The following is a 20,011-nucleotide window of genomic DNA, read 5'->3' on the forward strand; positions in this document are numbered from 1 at the left end:
GTAGTATATATGTAAATGCTAGTACAAAGAAATATGATGCCGACTTTATCTAAATATCTATCTTAATAGTGTATTAATAATTTGCCGACTCTCTGCATGATAGTATATATTCTCATCATACCTTTACTAGCTTGCGAAGAAAGGAAACAACTTTATTGATCTCCCGTATGCTGTTAAAGGAATGGATGTGTCATTCAGTGGGATATTGAGTTATATCAAAACTACTGCAGAGGAGAAGCTCAAGAACAACGAGTGCACACCTGCAGATTTGTGCTACTCCCTTCAAGTAAATTTCTCTTATCATTTTTTATCATAAAATGAGAGACAATTTGGTTTATGATTTGTTGGTGTTGCCGGAGACGTTCTTTGCGATGTTGGTTGAGACACGAGCGATGGCTCATCGCGACAAGAAAGACGTTTTGATAGTTGGTGGTGTCGGGTGTAACGAGCGGTTGCAGGACATGATGAGGACTATGTGCTCTGAACGTGACGGGACGCTTTTTGCAACGGATGATCGTTACTTTATTGATAATGGAGCGATGATTGCATACACGGGTCTTCTTGAGTTTGTAAACGGTATTAAAACGCCGTTAGAAGACACTACCTCTACGCAGCGGTTTCGCACGGACGAGGTTCAGGCGGTGTGGCGAGAGAAGGAAGAGTTGGTACGTGGAGATAAGAACGTTGCTGCTGCTAAGTGATTGTGTGTACTCAATTTTTATCGATTATGAGAAGTGGATATGTCTACTCGATAACATTTGTTTTTGATGAGATAACTTTTAGTGAAATGTTACGAATCTTATCATTTATTTTGGTCTAATAAAAAAAAAGAAAAAATTGCCGAAACATGACAAAAATTAAGCATGATTGTTCTTTTGGACTTATTCTTGGATTCACCCCTAAAATGAACCTCTAGGTTCACCAACCAATAGGATTGTGTTATTTCATATTCGGTATCTTTTATAAAAGAAACAAAATATTGTCAAGTTATATTATCTTTTTAAAATAAAAAGGTAAAAATAAAAAAAAAATAGTAGTAATTACAAAAAATACTTTTTAATCAGCAAAACACTAAACTCTAAATTCTAATCCTTAAACCCTAAACCCTGGGATAAATCTTAAACTCTAAATAAAAACACTAAACACTAAAACACTCAAAGGTTTAGAGTTTAGGGTTTATGATTTAGGGTTTAGGGTTTTAGCGTTTAGTATTTTTGATCTAAAGCTTATGATTTATCCAAGAATTTAGGGTTTACCCAAGGGTTTAGGGTTTAGAATTTAGGGTGTAGGGATTAGAATTTAGGGTTTAGTGTTTTGCTGGTTAAAAAGTATTTTCTTTTGTAATTACTATTATTTTTTATTTTTATTTTTATCTTTTTATTTAAAAAACATAATATAACTTGCAAATATTTTGTTTTCTTTTTTAAAAGATATCAAATTTGAAATAATGAAATTCAATTGGTTGGTGAACCAGTGTTTTTAAAACCGGACCGGCTAGCGAATCAGAAATTTTTTGGGTCATGGATCATTGTGGTTCGACTGGGTCTGAACCGGGTTCGATCGGGTTTACTTAGATTAAAATAAATTTAACTATATTATATAAAATATAAATAATATGCATATTCTTAAAAAATAGATCATATCAATTAAAATGTTTAAATAGCCATTATGTGTAGAAAAACTTAAAAATAACAATTAAAATATAAAATCAATATGAAAAGTACATTTAAACTTTATTAGTAAATCTTCTTACTCTAAATCTTCATCACCTTGTTAAAAATAATTATATACACATTAGGTAAAAGTTATATTTTGAAATACAAATGTCACAAACGTAAATGTTTCAATTATTTAAATCTTCAAAACAAGTGATCATGAAATAAAATTAAAACAAAGTGAGAAGTAGACAAAAAAAAATATTTTAACGTGAATATTAAACTTTGTGAATCTTATAATTTATGAGTTGCAGAGACGGAAAAAGAAAAACACGAGAGACGATACTTTATTAATCTTTAATAAATCTTATTTTTACTTTAAAAAGAAGAAAAATTAATTGTTTCATTAACAAAATTTTGGCTTATATACGAACCAGAGTTTGGCCGGTTCATTGGGTCGCCGGTTCCCGGGTTTTTGACGGTTCTATAGGTTTTTAAACTGGTTCAATTATAGTTGGGTTTTAACATTAATCCAACCTGGATTATTTTGGGTTCACGGTTCAACCCGGTCCGACCGTCGGTTCGGTCCGGGTTTAAAAACATTGGGGTAAACCTAAGAATAACTCGTTCTTTTGGTGTAAAATAAAATTTCTTCACTTTTTCTCTCTTTTAAAAATTTCCAATTCTAAAATTTAATAAAATAAATAGATTTATGAATCAAAAAAATTGTAAAAATGGAAACAATTGATAAAATACCCATATACATAAACTCATATTTTTTTCGGTTGAAAATTTTGATAAATTAAATTTTAAAATTACATTATACTAAAAGTAAAATTCATCTTCTACGGAAAATGTGTTAGTAGAAAGTGAATTCTAGATAAAACAATTTCGTCTATTTTTTTAGAAAGAACAATCTACTTTTACTTAAAATTCTAAATAGGGGGAATGTAAATTCTACTAATTGTAAAGATAACTATTTTTCTGTAGAATACATTCTGTAAACTACAGCTTCTAATTTTATTATGTATTCTACAATACCCGGAAGGTGAAATCTAGACATTACTCTGACGACTACATGAGGTAGAATCTCTTTTATAATGAGTTTTGAACGTTTACCTAGGAACTCTAATTAGGAATTATAATGGTCAATGATCGAAGAAAACCCTGGAGGCTTGATCTAAATCACTTGAGCACAAGCAGTTAAGAACAAGTTGATGTAGCCAAACATGCATAAACCATAAACCATAAATCATAAACCCTTCAAATCATGTCATCATACAGAGGTTACAGTAACCATGCAACCAAAGTAAAGTATATAATAGTCTTTTGGTTACATTAACTTGAAGCCTTTAGAAACCCAGCCTGCTTAAATCCGTTGCATTCCTTCTTCTGTGACAGTAAGAGGAAGAAACGTTTATAAATTCGAGGTTCTGTCATCTACACAATAGAATCTTTCTGAAGCATAACGAGGAAAGTGTTACTTACCTTCGTTCAGATTGTGCAAAATCTGGTTTGTACCAATCCGACCATCCGAGTTGCGCGTACGCTCAACCGTGTGGCCCTGCAAGGATGAAAACATCACTTATACAATTTAACTGATCCAACAACAAAGGAAAAAAATATTTTTATGGTGCTTATAAGGTATGTGTGTATAAAGTGTAACCTACCTTGTTATGGAAGCCTCTTGAAATCCTGTGCGCTGCTTCGCGAGTTGCAGTATTAGCTTCTTTGCTTTCTTCCAGAGTTAACTGTTACACAATAAAACCAAGATTTAGTAGTTAAGCATAAACTAAAACTCTATACACACGGACAAATATGTTAAAACTGTTACAACTCACCCCATCACTTCCTGTCCTTCTGTTCGTGGACGAAGTGTAGTAGTTTCCGTCATTACCACCGTAAGTAACAGTCGAGCTCTGGAAACTATAACCTTGAGTCTGTGGCTGCCATTGTCCACTGTTCACCATAGCATTTGCATTCATGTTTTGCATGTGTGTGATCCTTCTCTCTGCGAAAACATAAACACACAAGTCAGGTTACAAAGAAAACAAAATAACCTCATCCCTTGGAAACTATAACCTTGAGTAGTTCTCAAAATAAAATAAGAACTATAACCTTGAGTTTGTTGTTGCCATTGTCCATTGTCCACCATAGCATTTGCATTCATGTTTTGCATGTGTGTGATCCTTCTCTCTACAGAATCATAAACGCACACGTCAAGTTACAAAGAAACCAAAACAATCTCCTTCCTTGGAGACTACAGAAGAAGAAAAAAATTTGGAAAAATTAAGGGTTATCACCTTCAGCTATAGCCTCTTCAGTTTCCACCTCACTGCTTGACCTGCCACGTTTCCCTAGGATTACGCTCTTCTCTTGATATGCTTCTCCTTCTTCCTCAGCATCTAAAACATTGATCTCTTCAATAACTGGTCCACCTGGTAGTCTCGGTTGTGGTGTCTGGTGATGATGATTCTCGATAAACCCTAATGGAGGAGGAAGCACTCCAGCAAAAGGGTCCACGGTAGGAGGACCAAACAAGCTGGGATGAAACATGCTACCACCAAAAGGCTCGGTGAAGAAAGGGTCATCAAACGGATCTCTTCCTCCGAAAAAACTAGACATCAGACTCGGAGGATCACCATTAGATCCACCAAAAGAGCCACCAAAACCATCAACAGAGACTCCTCCTAAAACATTAGACATCTGACTCGGTGGACCGTTGTTAGATCCACCAAAACTATCAGCAGAGTCTCCTCCTAAAACATTGGACATATGACTCGGATGTTCATTGTTAGGGGCACCAAAACCATCAAAAGAGTCTCCTCCAAAACTAGACATCAGACTCGGGGGACCATTGTTCGGGCCACCAGAAGAGCCTCCAAAGCCATCAGAAGGACAATTAAAGTTGAAAGGATCTCCACCACCTCCTTGCATCTTCCCTGGTCACTACACTTAAACTCATATGAGAAAGCTCAAATGCAAACAATGAAATTGCATCTTTGAACACAAGATCACATATCTTCAAAGAAAACTGGAAATTCTAGAGAGACAACACCAGTAGGAAACATAATAAACCCATAACTCTCAAGCAACATTAGCAGAATCTTAGCAACGTCAAGAGTCTAAGAAAACAATCCAACTAAAACACAACAGGATCAATCATAAGAGCAAGACTTTATTAAAGTAACTCAAGAGCCCTACCCATGAGCAACTCAAGAACGTAATCTAGTTCATAAAGATCGGTATTAACGAAAACCCTAAAGGCAAACCAAACCAAACAGCAGAACCCGGTGCTAACTCGGAGAAAGATCTAAAGTCATACCTCTGAACCAAAAACGATCAGCAGAAGAGAGAGAAGAAACCTCTCGAGATGTTGTTGCGAGTATGAGACTTTATTCAACCCTTTATGCAGTTTTCACCGAGAGGGCAACGAAGGAATCTGCTCGAGATAATTTTCACAAAAGTTGCAATATGATTGGCTGATGGTTAAACGTTACACGCACAATTTTCTCTCCAAGATTTTCTTCTAAAAATGGCGTAATTAGATAAGATTATGCAATCTATTATACGTACGATTTGGGACAAAACTCTGACATGGACCAAATGGCCAAAAAAAAATCTTCTACATCCAAAATTATTCTACATGGACTTAGGGATCGCAAATTACAATATTAGCCTAAATAAACGGATAAAATGAATCATTGGATCATTTCATCTATATTTAATCTTAACCACACGATTTCACACTTCTCTCTTTCTCTCTCATTTTCTTTCTTTAATTTCAACCACTTATAGTCACACAATTTTTTTATCTCATCCATATTCGGCTGGTACAACTAGTATAATTCGTACAACTAAACATGAAATAAACATCCAATATATTCTAATTGGTAAATAATGACAAAATCTATTATATTTATGATTTCTATTTTTTTGTTGTTGACAGTTGTCAGTTTTGGATATTTTTTTAATTACAAATAGTTGTAGGAAATGTAATTTTGCCATATTGCATCTAAATACTACTTAAGTACTTAGAAAGATTTAGTTACGTACTAACTAGGAGTGGATAAAAAATTAAACCGAACCGAACCAACCAGATTCAAACCGACTCAAACCAACCAAAAATTATATGTCCCAGCTACCAGGTTAATGTCTTCACAAATTCAAACAGTTTGGTTTGGTTCGTTAAAAACTTAACAGAACAAAAAATCAAAGTATTTATTCTTGGTAAACTAAATATACTAATGATATTAAGATCTAAGATAGTTAACCATCTGACATATATTTTACTTGTAAATAAATATAAAATCACAACTAACAATAAAATAAAAGATCATTATTTTCTTACACTATATCATCAAAATCTAAAAACTATATATAATCATTAAAATAGGTGTTTGAAAATAATACTTTAAAATTATTGATTATATCTTCTATTTTGATGATTTTACGTTTAAATATGAAGAAGTCATTTAAACGAAGAAGTTAATGACTTATTAATTGATGATTGTTATAAATCATATTATGGATGTCCATAACTAGCCAATACTAGAGAGAGAGAGAGCCGGCGGCTAGAGAGAGAGAGCTGGCGGCTAGAGAGAGAGAAACCCTAGTTTCCTTTTCCTTATTGGTTTATGATTTGTACATTTTCCATATTTGTAGTCTTTCATTTTCTCTCATTTAATTCCCTATATATATAAAGGGAACACTTTATGTTTATGATAATAAGAATATACAGTTTCTATTTTCCAGTTTCACAACACGTTATCAGCACGATTACTCTAAGAACCCTAAGCTAAAATCCAAAATCGATAAACCCTAAAACCCTATCCGAAGAACCCTAATCCCGATCACGAACCTTCCCGATCCAAGCTTCTTCGTGTCCCGATCAGTTCCAGCTCACGGCGATCTCAGCTTGGACAGCTAACGTTCCGGATATTAGCTTCAACATGTTTGCGTCCTGATCTAAGCAAGAACAGCTCGCGGCCTTCTCTTGTCCGATAGACGTTCTCAGCCAGCTCGCGTTCCCGAAGGACAGCTCGCGTTCCCGATCCAACAGACGGCGTCTCAGCTCGTTCTAGCTAGTTCGCGTTCCCGATCAGCAACGTCCAGCTCGCGTCTCTTCTCATTGGTGGTCCATTCAACACATTTGAGGTTAAGGTAACTCGAAACCCTAATGATCAATCATTGAACCCAAAATCGAATTTTGATTGCTTGATATGAATTGAAACCATAAAACCTTAAACCCTAGTCTAAACTAATAAGCAAATCGAAATCTTAATGTGTTGAAATCGAAACCATAAACCCTAATTCGAAACCTTAATGTTTTTGAATCGAAACCTTAATGATCTAATGATCAAAATCGATTTCCTAAACCCAATGATCTAATGATCAAAATCGAAACCCTAATACATAAAATCCCTAGCCGCATGCATGCATAATGCATGTTATGCATAAAATCGATCCAAACCCTAATTAATCTTTGAAATCGAAATTGATTGTTTTGGTTGATTGAATATGATCACATAGAAATCGTTTGCTAGGATTGTTAAACCCATACTTGAATTTGATTGATTGAATTGATGAATCGGTTGAATGTTTTGAGATTAAGGAATCGCCTAGGTTAATTGTTCTCATCCTGTTTAAGACTTAACCTGACCGGCTTTGTTCATATGCTTAAAACCCTACTCGCATTGAATATGATTCGTTAAGTTGATAGTAATTAACACCTTGATCCATTGCCTGATTGCTTGATCATATAGAAACCATTTTGATAAGATTGTTCATACCTTGTCTGGGCCGTGCGGCTTATCTTGCATCATACTCGTATGAACTGAATGCATCATATCCGTTTGGTCGTGTGACCAATTCGCATTGCATACCTGATTTTCTTGTATAATCATAAGAACACTAAGAACATTATAATCTTTAAAGATCTAAATTATAAAACATATGATTTCAGATGTCGAAAATCAACAACTTGGATTTTGCTGCCCTAAATCTCTCTGGAGATAATTACTTGCAATGGGCACTTGATGCTAAGATCATCCTGAAATCCAAGGGGCTCGGTGAGTGTATCACCGAGGACAATGATGCTAGTGAGAAAAATAGATACAGATTCATCTTGATCATTCGCCATCATCTAACTGAGAGTCTCAAAGATCAGTATATGACCATTGATAATCCATTAGACCTTTGGACAGAATTGAAAACAAGATATGATCACCAGAGAACGTTGATCTTACCAAAGGCTATGTATGATTGGAGGAATCTTAGGATCCAGGACTATAAGTCCGTGGACGAGTATAACTCAGCCCTAGTTAAGATTGTTTCGAAATTGAAACTCTGTGGTGAGGATATAACGGATAAGGATATGCTTGAGAAAACTTTTTCCACATTCCACACAAGCAATGTATTGTTACAACAACAGTACCGTGAGAAGGGCTTCACGACTTATGCTAATCTGATTTCTTGTCTATTGCTCGCTGAGCAAAACAATGAATTGTTGATGAGACACAGTGAAATGAGACCTCCTGGATCAGCCCCACCACCTGAAGCACACGCGGCCACAGAAGCCAAGAAAGAAGCTAACCACGTCCAAGGAAATGGCCAACACGGCCGTGGTCGTGGAAAATGGCATGGAAGTGGCCGTGGTCGAAATTCTTTTGGCCGCGGACGAGGAAATCAGTATGGTCAAGATCATGGTCGAGACCGAGTCCAAGGACACTCGTTTGGCCGAGGACATGGTCGAGGCCGTGGAACCTCATTCAAACCGCAACACTCGACCAAATTAGTATGCCATAGATGTGGTATGGGCAATCATTGGGATAAGACATGTAGGACTCCCAAACATCTAGTTGACCTCTATCAAGAGAGTTTGAAAGGGAAGAATCCTGAAGCTCACATGACTTATCAAGATGGTGAAGATGATTTTAATCATGACCAAGACGATCTTATGGATTATGAAACTTCAGATTGTCTAAAAGATTGAAGTTGATTTCGATATTTGTGTTCTAAACTTTTGTGTTCTTTGCTTTGGTGTTTTTCTATGTTGTCATTTCTTTGAACCTGTTTTATTAAACTTAATAAATGAATGATTTTTATATATGAAGTCTCTAAGTATCATCCTATGAATCTTGTTTTAGAAATGAACAAAAACAAGGATGTATTCGTAGTGGACAGTGGGTCAAGCCACACGATCTTAAGAGACAAAAGATACTTCATAAACTTAACCCTTAAAAACGCCAACATCTCCACAATTACGGGTATAGCTAGTCTCATAGAGGGCCACGGCCAGGCTAATATCCTGTTGCCTAAGGGTACGCATCTAGAGATATCTGATGCATTGTATTCACCCAGCTCTAAGAGAAGCCTATTGAGTTTTAAAGACATTAGAATGAATGGCTTCCATATTGAGACTAAGGGCGAAGGAAACAAAGAGTTCCTTCAAATCATTGAAATCGCCCAAGGCAATAAGAAAGTCTTAGAATCTATATCTGCAATCTCTACTGGTCTTTACCATACTAAACTCAGTATGATTGAGGCCAATGCCACTTTTAACAAAGAGGCCATCGAAAATTTCATTCTTTGGCACGACCGGCTTGGCCATCCCGGTTCGTCCATGATGCAAAAATTGATACTAAACACTAATGGCCATATATTGAAAGAGAAACGAGTTGTTCCTAAGAACCTAACGTGTGTAGCATGTTCACAAGGAAAACTCATCGTTAGGCCATCACCAGTTAAAGTGACTAAGGAAACGATAAACTTTTTAGAAAGAATACAAGGAGACATCTGTGGACCAATACACCCACCTTGTGGGACGTTTAGATATTTCAAGGTTATCATTGATGCGTCCCCGAGATGGTCGCATGTCTGTCTCCTGTCGACCCGCAACTTGGCGTTTGCGAGGTTGCTGGCTCAGATAATTCGATTACGAGCTCATTTTCTAGATTTTCCTTTAAAGAATATACGTCTTGATAATGCTGGTGAATTCACGTTCCAAGCGTTTAATGATTACTATATGTCCATGGGGGTAACTGTGGAACACTCTGTGGCACATGTACATACACAGAACGGCTTAGCCGAATCATTTATAAAACGCATACAGCTAATAGCTCGACCATTTTATGAGGTCGAGACTTCCGGTTTCTGCTTGGGGACACGCCGTGCTACACCCGGCTGAACTCATATGCATCAGACAATCTAGTGAACATAAATATTCCCCATCACAATTGCTTACGGGTCATGAGCCAGACATATCCCATCTTAAGACATTTGGTTGTGCCGTTTATGTTCCAATTGCTCCACCACAGAGAACAAAGATGGGACCTCAAAGGAGGATGGGGATATATGTTGGATATGATTCTCCCACGATTATTAAGTACCTTGAGCCAACTACGGGTGATTTATTTAAGGCCAGGTATGCGGATTGTCATTTCGATGAATCCGAACATCCAACATTAGGGGAGATAATAATAATCTGGTAAAAGAAATTACATGGAATTAAACATCCTTATCTTGGCAAGATCCTCGGACTCAAGAATGTGATTTAGAAGTACAAAAGATAATACATTTACAAAAGCTAGCTAATCAATTGCCAGATTCCTTTGTTGACCCGAAAAGAGTGACAAAGTCATATATACCAGCTGCTAATGCACCAATTAGAATTGATGTTCAAGAGGGACACAATCAAGTTGCTACAGAGTCTAGACAACGTTTGAAACGTGGTAGACAAATAGGTTCCAAAGATAAGAACCCTCGGAAAACAAAGAAAGGTGCTGAATCCGAGGTTGGAACCCCAGACATGGCCGCGGCCGATCCTACCCGAGATGTGGCCGCGTCCGACCATAAGGTTTTAGACATGGCCGATGGTCCTGGTGTACCAAGAACTGATGCTTGGGACGCCAAGCTTCATGGTACAGATGGTCCTGATAATAATGAGATCTCAATAAATTATGTCTTGTCTGGGATACAATGGAACAGAAAGAATGTCGATATTGATGATATATTTGCATACAAGGTAGCACTTGAACTTATGGATTTAAACGAGGATCATGAACCCACGTCTATTTATGAGTGCACTTAACGATCAGATAAACATGGAGTTAAATTCTTTAAAGCAAAGAGGTGTTTTCGGTCCTATAATCCGAACACCATATGATGTTAAACCAGTTGGATACAAATGGGTCTTTGTGAGGAAAAGAAATGAACATGGTGAAGTAGTGAGATATAAAGTACGACTTGTTGCACAAGGATTCTCACAGAGACCAGGAATCGATTACGAGGAAACATTTTCCCCTGTGGTGGATGCTACTACTTTTAGATTCCTGATAAGTCTGGCTATAAGAGAAAACTTAGACTTGCGGTTAATAGATGTAGTAACTGCATACTTATATGGTCCACTGGATAATGAGATATATATGAAAGTACCAAAGGGTATTGAATTTAAAAACAAATCGAGTTCTCGAGAACAACATTGTATAAAGTTGAACAAATCACTTTATGGATTGAAACAATCAGGTCGAATGTGGTACAATAGACTAAGTGAGTACCTAGTTAAAGAGGGCTATAAGAATGACCCGATCAGTCCATGTATTTTTATAAAGAAATTTGACAATAAAGGATTTGTGATCATAGCAGTGTATGTTGATGATCTGAATATTCTAGGAACCTCTGGAGAGATTAATCAAACAGTTGAATATCTTAAGAAAGAATTCGAGATGAAAGATCTAGGAAAAACGAAATTCTGTTTGGGATTACAGCTTGAGTACATTAAAGATGGAATCCTTGTGCATCAAATGGCATATACAGAAAAGGTAGTCAAGAGATTTAATATGGCCGAGTCTCACCCGTTGTTGAACCCCATGGTCGTGAGGTCCCTCGGCATGGACACTGATCCGTTCCGTCCTAAGATGGATGATGAAGATGTCCTAGGTCCCGAAGTGCCATATCTTAGTGCCATAGGAGCTTTGATGTATCTGGCTAGTCACACACGACCAAATATATGTTTTGCCGTGAATCTATTGTCTAGATTTAGTTCTTGTCCAACCCAAAGGCACTGGAACGGGATTAAACATGTTCTTCGTTACCTGCAAGGAACGAAAGACTTGGGTCTATTTTATACTAACCAAAACAAAGAAGGTTTAGTTGGTTTTGCTGATGTAGGTTATCTTTCGGATCCACACAATGCTCGATCACAGATAGGCTATGTGTTTACACATGGTGGAACGACCATATCATGGCGTTCCATGAAGCAGACGATCGCGGCCACCTCATCAAATCATTCGGAAATCTTGGCCATTCATGAGGCCAGCCGCGAATGTGTATGGTTAAGGTCCATGACCAACCATATCCGAGTCGATTGTGGGATGACCGAAGGAATGGACGCACCAACCGTGATGTATGAAGACAATGCAACTTGCATTGCTCAGCTTAAGGATGGCTACATCAAAGGGGACCTGACGAAGCACATACTACCTAAGTTCTTCTTCACGCACGAGCTACAGAAAGTCGGCGAGGTCTAAGTAGTCCAAGTGCGTTCCAGCGACAACTCACCAGACATGTTCACCAAATCACTTCCGACCTGCACGTTCAGGAAGCTCACGCATCAGATTGAGATGCGTAGGTTGAAAGACCTTCAGTGATGTTCAGAACATGGGGAGTAGTACGTGTTGTACTCTTTTTCCTTCACCATGGTTTTGTCCCACTGGGTTTTCCTGGTAAGGTTTTAATGAGGCAACATCCAAAGCGTATTACAAACTCTGTATGGTTATGACATCCAAAGGGGAGTGTTATAAATCATATTATGGATGTCCATAACCAGCCCATATTAGAGAGAGAGAGAGAGAGAGAGAGAGAGAGAGACGGCGGCTAGAGAGACAGAGAAACTCTAGTTTCCTTTTCCTTATTGGTTTATGATTTGTACACTTTACATATTTGTAATCTTTCATTTTCTCTCATGTAATTCCCTATGTATATAAAGGGAACACTTTATGTTTATGATAATAAGAATATACAGTTTCTATTTTCTAGTTTCACAACAATGATTGGTTTTTGTGTATGATAAATTATATATTTCAACTGAACTAGAACAAAATTAAACAACCAGCCCGACTGAACTGAACCAAACACAAACTAAAGCGAATTAAAATCGAGATAAACCAAACTCAAACCAAACCGAATTCAAATTGAACACAAACCACACCAAATTAATTTTGGTTAAAAAAGTTTAGAACCAAACAACCAAAACAAATCTAAACCAAATCCGAATTTAAACCAAAATACATACCCCAAAATACTACTCTATCTGTTTAACTTTTAGAATACTTGTGTTCTAGATTAAGTGATGTTTCTATGTAAAAAATATAATATTATTTAGTGGTTCCGTTAGTATTAAATAATATAATTTTCATTGACTAAATCTATATTATTATTTAGGAAGTGATTTTTCTTATTTGTCTTGCTTTCTATGATTTTAGGTATTTTTTTATTATTTGTCATGTTTTAATTAGATTTAATCTGAGTCATTAATTTATTGATAGTTTTTAGTTGAGTCAATAATTTATTAATTTAAATGATGTAACTATAAAATTTGTAACTAGATATATAATTATTTTGATTTTGCTTATTTGTCACATTCTCCATGATTTTAGTTAATTTGATTATTTGTCATGATTTTAGTTAATTTGTTTATTTATCATGTTATGATTAGGTTAATTATAATCTATCTTTTATCATAGCTTATAGTTTAATGATAGTATATATAATGTGTAAGTGATATTTATCTTGGTCTATGTCGTATTATAGTTATAATAGTATGTAAATGCTAGTACAAAGAAATATGATGCCGACTTTATCTTATATCCATCTTAATAATGTATTAATAATTTGTCGACTCTATGCGATGAAAGTATATATTCTCATCTTCAACCCACTAGTTCTTTACTGTCATCCATATTTCTTCTTGTCTACGAACCAAACAAATTTTTCAAGGGGAGAATCAGCCAAATACCCTAAATTCAGGTCCATATTAGCCACTTGCCCATGAGTTGACACAAAGAAATTTTTTTTTACAATTTGGTTCCGGTTTGACCTTTACACCCTTTTTACAGTTTCTTTCTCTCTTCAATTCATTCCGACAAATTTCTCTTCCCTGTCATTCTTCCTTACATTCTCTCTCACTTCTTTTTCTTCTTAATCTCATCTTCTTTCTTTTCTGAGTCTCTACGTTCCTTTCTCATCATTTCTTTCTTTCCTTTCTCTTCATTTATTTCTCTTTCTTTGAATATATTTGTTGATTTATCATTTTTCAATCAAGATATATAAAATTTAGATGCCAATTTTTTGATATTCCAACGAAATTCAAAGATAATTTAACACCAGAACTTGATAATACCAGCGAATATCATGATAGTAATTTTATTGATGATGAAGGCTAGGAACTTTCATATGACTTTGATTCACAGTTAGTACGCATGTGTTTATTTTTGGTATGATATACTACCATATATTCATAAAAATATGATACATATCATAAAAGTTAACACTGTAGTATCTTAAGATATTTATTTGATAACCAAGTTAGGCGATATAGTCTTTATAATTCAGTATTAATTAATAATACATAATTTTTCATGTATCGGATAAGTTAGTTACTAAAATTTAAGTTAACGAGTAAAACAACACATGTAGCATGTAACAATCATTATTGTAGATTGTTAATAATTTGATGTATCATTTAAAATATGTATTAGCTGTTAATATATGTATTAGCTGAAACAGAAAATAATTGATGTATCATGTAACAGATAGGTTAGTTACTAAAATTTAAGTTAATGAGTAAAACAATACATATAGCATGTAACAATCGTTATCGTAAATTATTAATAATTGATGTATCAATTAGATCTTTCGAAGCTAATAGATGTTAAGTTGGTTTTATATAAAGTGGAACAAGAGGAGGGGATTCCAATGGAAAGATGGATGTTATGCGGTGGCCTTTTCACACATCACGAGGTCTGTCTCCACACTTACGGTTTTAAAATTCGAAACAATAGAGAAAAAGATATAGTCACAGCATTACCTCACTTCATTTCTAAGCACTAGCTTGTCTCGAGAAGTGTTACTCTGACATGCACAGAAGAAACTGACACAGCAATCTATGGGATTGTCAATGCAGAGACAGGGTTATTTTCGGAAAGAAATTATTAATGTCATATCAGGTGTAAAGCTCTAATTACAGTGTCGATTATAGGCACCAGTGCCAATTAATCCTTTTTCAAGCCTTGTGTGGCTCATATACCATGAAAGACAAGAGAAACTATGAGAAGATTACTTGTTATTCACATATTACAAGGTTATATACACAACTCATGGACACAAGATAAATACAAATCTCCTCAGTCCTTACTTCTAACTATTCTAACAACAATATTCTCTCCAATATACTCTCGTACGGACATATCAGTTCTAGACTTCTAGAACCTTAACAGGAAATAACTTTATTGATCTCCCGTATGCTGTTAAAGGAATGGATGTGTCATTCAGTGGGATATTGAGTTATATCGAAACTACTGCAGAGGAGAAGCTCAAGAACAACGAGTGCACACCTGCAGATGTGTGCTACTCCCTTCAAGTAAGTCTCTCTTATCATTTTTTATCATAAAATGAGAGATACTTTGGTTTATGATTTGTTGGTGTTGCCGGAGACGTTATTTGCGATGTTGGTTGAGATCACGGAACGAGCGATGGCTCATTACGACAAGAAAGACGTTTTGATAGTTGGTGGTGTCGGGTGTAACGAGCGTTTGCAGGACATGATGAGGACTATGTGTTCTGAACGTGACGGTAGGCTTTTTGCTACGGATGATCGTTACTGCATTGATAACGGAGCGATGATTGCGTACACGGGTCTTCTTGAGTTTGTTAACGGTATTGAAACGCCGTTAGAAGACTCTACCTTTACGCAGCGGTTTCGCACGGACGAGGTTCATGCGGTGTGGCGAGAGAAGGAAGATATGGTACGTGGAGATAAGAACGTTGCTGCTGCTAAGCGATTGTGTGTACTCAATTTTTATCGATTATGAGAAGTTGATATGTCTACTCAATAACATTTGTTTTTGATGAGATAACTTTTAGTGAAATGTTACGAATCTTATCACTTCTTTTGGTCTAATAAAAAAAAAATTACCAAAACAGAACAAAAATTCAGCATGATTGTCCTTTTGGTATAATTTTTTTTTTCCACTTTTTCTCCTTTTTATCTTTTCTAATTTTAAATGTTAATGAAATAAATAGTTTTATGAATAAAAAAATTGTAAAAAATGAAACAATTGATAAAATACCCATATACATAAACTCATACTTCCACTGTTCCTAAAAGATCCATATTCTATATTTTTCACACATTTTAATAAAATACATTAAATTTGCATAATTTTTTGTGTTTATTTTTTTCCAATAACTTTAAGCCAATAAAACATCAATTAGTGCAATTAAGTTTTCTGAAGTTTGTAATTAGTTAATAAAACATGCATTGAAAAAATAAAAAATAGAATTTTTTAAACAATTTTTTTCTCTAGAATATGTAACTTTAAGGAACGGATGAAGTATTTTTTTTGGTTGAAAATTTTGATAAATTAAATTTTAAAATTATGTTATACTAACAGTTGAATTCATCTTTACGGAAAATGTGTTAGTAGAAAGTGAATTCTAGATAAAACAAATTCGTCTACTTTTTTTAGAACGAACAATCTACTTTTACTTAAAATTAATAGGGAGAATGTGAATTCTATTAATTGTATAGATAGCTATTTAATTTTTCTGCTGAATGCAGCTTCTAATTTTATTATGTATTCTACAACACCCGGAAGGTGAAATCTAGACATTACTCTGACGACTACACGAGGTAGAATCTGTTTATAATGAGTTTTGAACGTTTACCTAGGAACTCTCACTACAAGAAAACAACGGTATTCTGACGGACATTCCGACGGAAAATGAAATCCTCGGAATATCCCGAGGAATTTCCGAGAAAATTCCGAGGAAACACAAAATTGGGTTTCCTCGGAATTTCCTCGGAATATACCGACGAAATTCCGAGGAAATATTAATCCGTCGGAATATTCCGAGGAAATTCCGAGGAAAAATGGGTTCCTCGGAAAAAACCGATGAGTTCCGAGGAAATATTATAGCCGTTGGAGAACCGTTGGGGGATTTTACAAAATTCCGAGGAAATTCCGACGAACTAGCCTTTTCCGTCGGAATTTCCTCGGTCTGTCGGCAGGATTTAAACTATAAATACAAGCACTCCTCTTCCTCTTCATTCACTCCATATCTTCATCCTCCCTCTTACTCTATTTACACACGAATTTGATTCATAAAAAATATGTCTTCTTCAAATTATTTTCGTTCTTGGATCGATCGACCTCATTTGGATCCGAACACGAGATTGCTTACGGAAGAATACCAACGAGGTATAACCGAATTCATGGGGTTAGTTCACCGACAACCGGAAGAAAAAACAGGTATGTTAAGATGTCCTTGCTCTAATTGTAAAAATAGAAAGGTTATTAAAGAGTGGGATGTTTGGACTCATCTATATTTGAGTGGGTTTACACGAAGTTACAAAATTTGGTATCATCATGGAGAAACTGATTATGAACATAGTAGTACTAACGAACCTCAGCCAGCGGTTAGATTAGAAGAACCAATTAGAACGGATGTAGATTATGGTGTAGGTACTGAGCAAATGGTAAATGATCATTTTAGAGAGGAAGATTTACCCAATGCAGAAGCTAGGAGATTTTATGATATGTTGGATGCTGGAAAGCAACCATTGTACGAAGGTTGCAGAGATGGTCATTCAGCTTTATCATCTGCTACAAGATTGATGGGCATTAAAACAGATTATAATTTGGCTGAAGACTGTGTGGATGCGATTGCTGATTTTGTAAAAAGTATTCTACCCGAGGATAATGTAGCTCCTGGTTCATACTACGAGGTTCAAAAACTCGTAGCTGGTCTTGGTTTATCGTATCAGGTAATAGATGTATGCAGCGACAACTGCATGATTTATTGGAGGGCGGATGAACAGCGGGTTACATGCAAATTTTGTGGAAAGCCTCGTTATAAAGATACGAGTGGAAGAGTTCCAGTGCCATATAAAAGGATGTGGTATTTACCTTTGACGGAAAGGTTGCAGAGGTTGTATCTGTCTGAACGCACAGCGCAACCAATGAGATGGCATGTGGAGCACTCAACAGATGGTGAGATCAGACATCCTTCAGATACAAAAGCGTGGAAGCATTTCCAATCAAAGTATCCCGACTTTGCGTATGAGAGAAGAAATGTCTATCTTGGATTATGTACTGATGGTTTCAGTCCGTTTGGCAAGAGTGGAAGACAGTATTCTCTATGGCCCGTCATTCTTACACCATACAACCTACCCCCAAACTTGTGCTTGCGACGAGAGTTTTTGTTTCTCTCGATTCTCGTTCCCGGACCAGAGCATCCTAAGAGATCACTTGATGTGTTTCTTCAGCCACTAATATATGAGTTGCAACAACTATGAGCTCAAGGTGCTGAAACATACGATGTTTCGTGTAAAGAAAACTTTCAAATGCGGGCAGTACTAATGTGGACAATAAGTGATTTTCCAGCATATGGTATGTTGTCTGGATGGACAACGCATGGAAGGCTATCATGTCCATATTGTCAAGATAACACTGATGCTTTCCAACTAAAACACGGAAGGAAAACGTGTTGGTTTGACTGTCACAGGAGATTCCTACCACCTGATCATCCATATCGTAGGAGTAGGAATTTGTTTACGAAGAACAAGAGGGTGTTTGACAGTCCACCTCCGGAAATTTGTGGGAAAGATTTGAAGATACAACTAAGAGATTTTGGTGCAGAAAGGACGCCAGACGTCGGTGGACATGAGCGTTTTCCGGTAGATGCTGTTGGAGAACTACATAACTGGCAAAAAAAAAGTATTTTCTGGGATCTGCCATACTGGGAGGATCATCTGCTAAGGCATAATTTAGATGTCATGCATATTGAGAAGAACTTTTTTGACAATCTCATGAACACGATCCTTAATGTTCAAGGTAAAACAAAGGATAATTTGAAGTCAAGACTGGATTTAGTCGATATATGTGCTCGTTCAGAACTTCATGTTGATGAGAATGGTAGGGCTCCTTTTCCCATATACCGACTTGATGCAGCGGAAAAGATGCGTTCTTTGATTGGATTTAAAACGATGTGGAATTTCCAGACGGTTACGCATCAAATTTGCGTAACTGTATCGACAGAAAGGAAGAAAAGTTTACTGGCTTGAAAAGCCACGATTGCCATGTAATGATGCAGCGCCTCCTTCCGTTCGTCTTCAAGGAACTATTACCACGAAATGTTCATGAAGCAATTGCAGGGATAAGTGGTTTTTTCCGCGATTTATGCACGAGATCAGTGACTGTTGAAGGTATTGAAAATTTGAAGACTAACATAGCCGTGATTCAGTGCAACCTTGAGAAGATATTTCCTCCCTCATTTTTTTATGTTATGGAGCATCTTGTTATTCACCTGGGAAGAGAATTGGAACTTGGTGGTCCTGTGCAGTATAGATGGATGTATATCTGTATGAGCGGTATATGTTCCATTTGAAGAAGATGGTTAAAAATTTAAGTAGGGTGGAAGGTTCTATAGTCGCACAGATGATCAATGAAGAAACTTCAAACTTTGCCGAGTACTACTTTCCAGCAGAAGTTCAGACCAAAAACAGAAGACCTGCTCGGCATGATGATAGAGGCGAACGGGCAACATATCATGTTACGGTTCCAGACATTTTCACAGACGTTGGACGACTTAGCGGAAAACCAAAGGACCGTCGACTTACTGAGCAGGAGCGCAATCATTTGCAAACATATTTGCTCACCAACTGCGAAGACGTTCTACAATATGAGAGGTAAATAAATGAGCTTACAAATTTTTATTTTAACAAGTTGAAATTTAAATCTTAATTAATTACATTATTGTCATCATATACAGGATTTTCATGGCAGAAAAGCGGTTCGAGTATAGATACGCCACAGAGGACGAACTAGAAGAAATGAAGCAGAGAGAATTTACTGGATGGATGTTTACTTATGTGAGTGCTTTAAACAAATTAAAATATATTTTATCACATATTTATACTAATTCACATTTATTGATATAATATATATGTATATTATTAATAGGTGTCTGCTGGTTTGGCCAGAGGTGAAACATTTGACGATTGGATACGTGAGATGGTCGTTGGACCAAACTTTGTTGTGAAGTCATATCCGAGATTTTGTACTCGAGGATATGCA

General features: G+C 36.2%; 3 protein-coding genes across 5 annotated transcripts; 2 read left to right on the forward strand and 1 right to left on the reverse strand.

The window, feature by feature from the left end:
- On the forward strand, window positions 1-854 carry LOC106373534 (probable tRNA N6-adenosine threonylcarbamoyltransferase). The gene is made up of 2 exons (XM_013813693.3): window positions 1-286; window positions 360-854. The coding sequence occupies exons 1-2, from the start codon at window positions 182-184 to the stop codon at window positions 699-701; spliced, it is 447 nt and encodes a 148-aa protein (XP_013669147.1). The 5' UTR covers window positions 1-181; the 3' UTR covers window positions 702-854.
- A 2,031-nt stretch (window positions 855-2,885) lies between these two features.
- Window positions 2,886-5,646, reverse strand: LOC106376543. 3 transcript variants are annotated; one of them, XM_048745641.1, is made up of 7 exons: window positions 4,981-5,619; window positions 3,959-4,597; window positions 3,774-3,851; window positions 3,497-3,666; window positions 3,326-3,406; window positions 3,144-3,219; window positions 2,886-3,047 (listed from the first exon to the last, which is right to left on the reverse strand). In XM_048745641.1, the coding sequence occupies exons 2-7, from the start codon at window positions 4,590-4,592 to the stop codon at window positions 3,025-3,027; spliced, it is 1,062 nt and encodes a 353-aa protein (XP_048601598.1). In that variant the 5' UTR covers window positions 4,593-4,597; window positions 4,981-5,619; the 3' UTR covers window positions 2,886-3,024. The 3 variants fall into 3 exon arrangements, with proteins under 3 accessions (XP_048601598.1, XP_013672091.2, XP_013672093.2); XM_013816637.3 differs by having other exon boundaries at window positions 3,959-4,604; XM_013816639.3 differs by lacking the exon at window positions 3,774-3,851 and having other exon boundaries at window positions 3,959-4,604; window positions 4,981-5,646.
- A 4,818-nt stretch (window positions 5,647-10,464) lies between these two features.
- On the forward strand, window positions 10,465-15,745 carry LOC106373535 (tRNA N6-adenosine threonylcarbamoyltransferase-like). Its single transcript, XM_022713222.2, has 3 exons — window positions 10,465-10,576; window positions 15,188-15,294; window positions 15,368-15,745. The coding sequence occupies exons 1-3, from the start codon at window positions 10,465-10,467 to the stop codon at window positions 15,743-15,745; spliced, it is 597 nt and encodes a 198-aa protein (XP_022568943.2).
- The last annotated feature ends 4,266 nt before the right edge of the window (window positions 15,746-20,011 follow it).

The sequence above is a fragment of the Brassica napus genome, chromosome C1 (genome assembly GCF_020379485.1).
Source record: "Brassica napus cultivar Da-Ae chromosome C1, Da-Ae, whole genome shotgun sequence".
NCBI classification, from domain to species: domain Eukaryota; kingdom Viridiplantae; phylum Streptophyta; class Magnoliopsida; order Brassicales; family Brassicaceae; genus Brassica; species Brassica napus.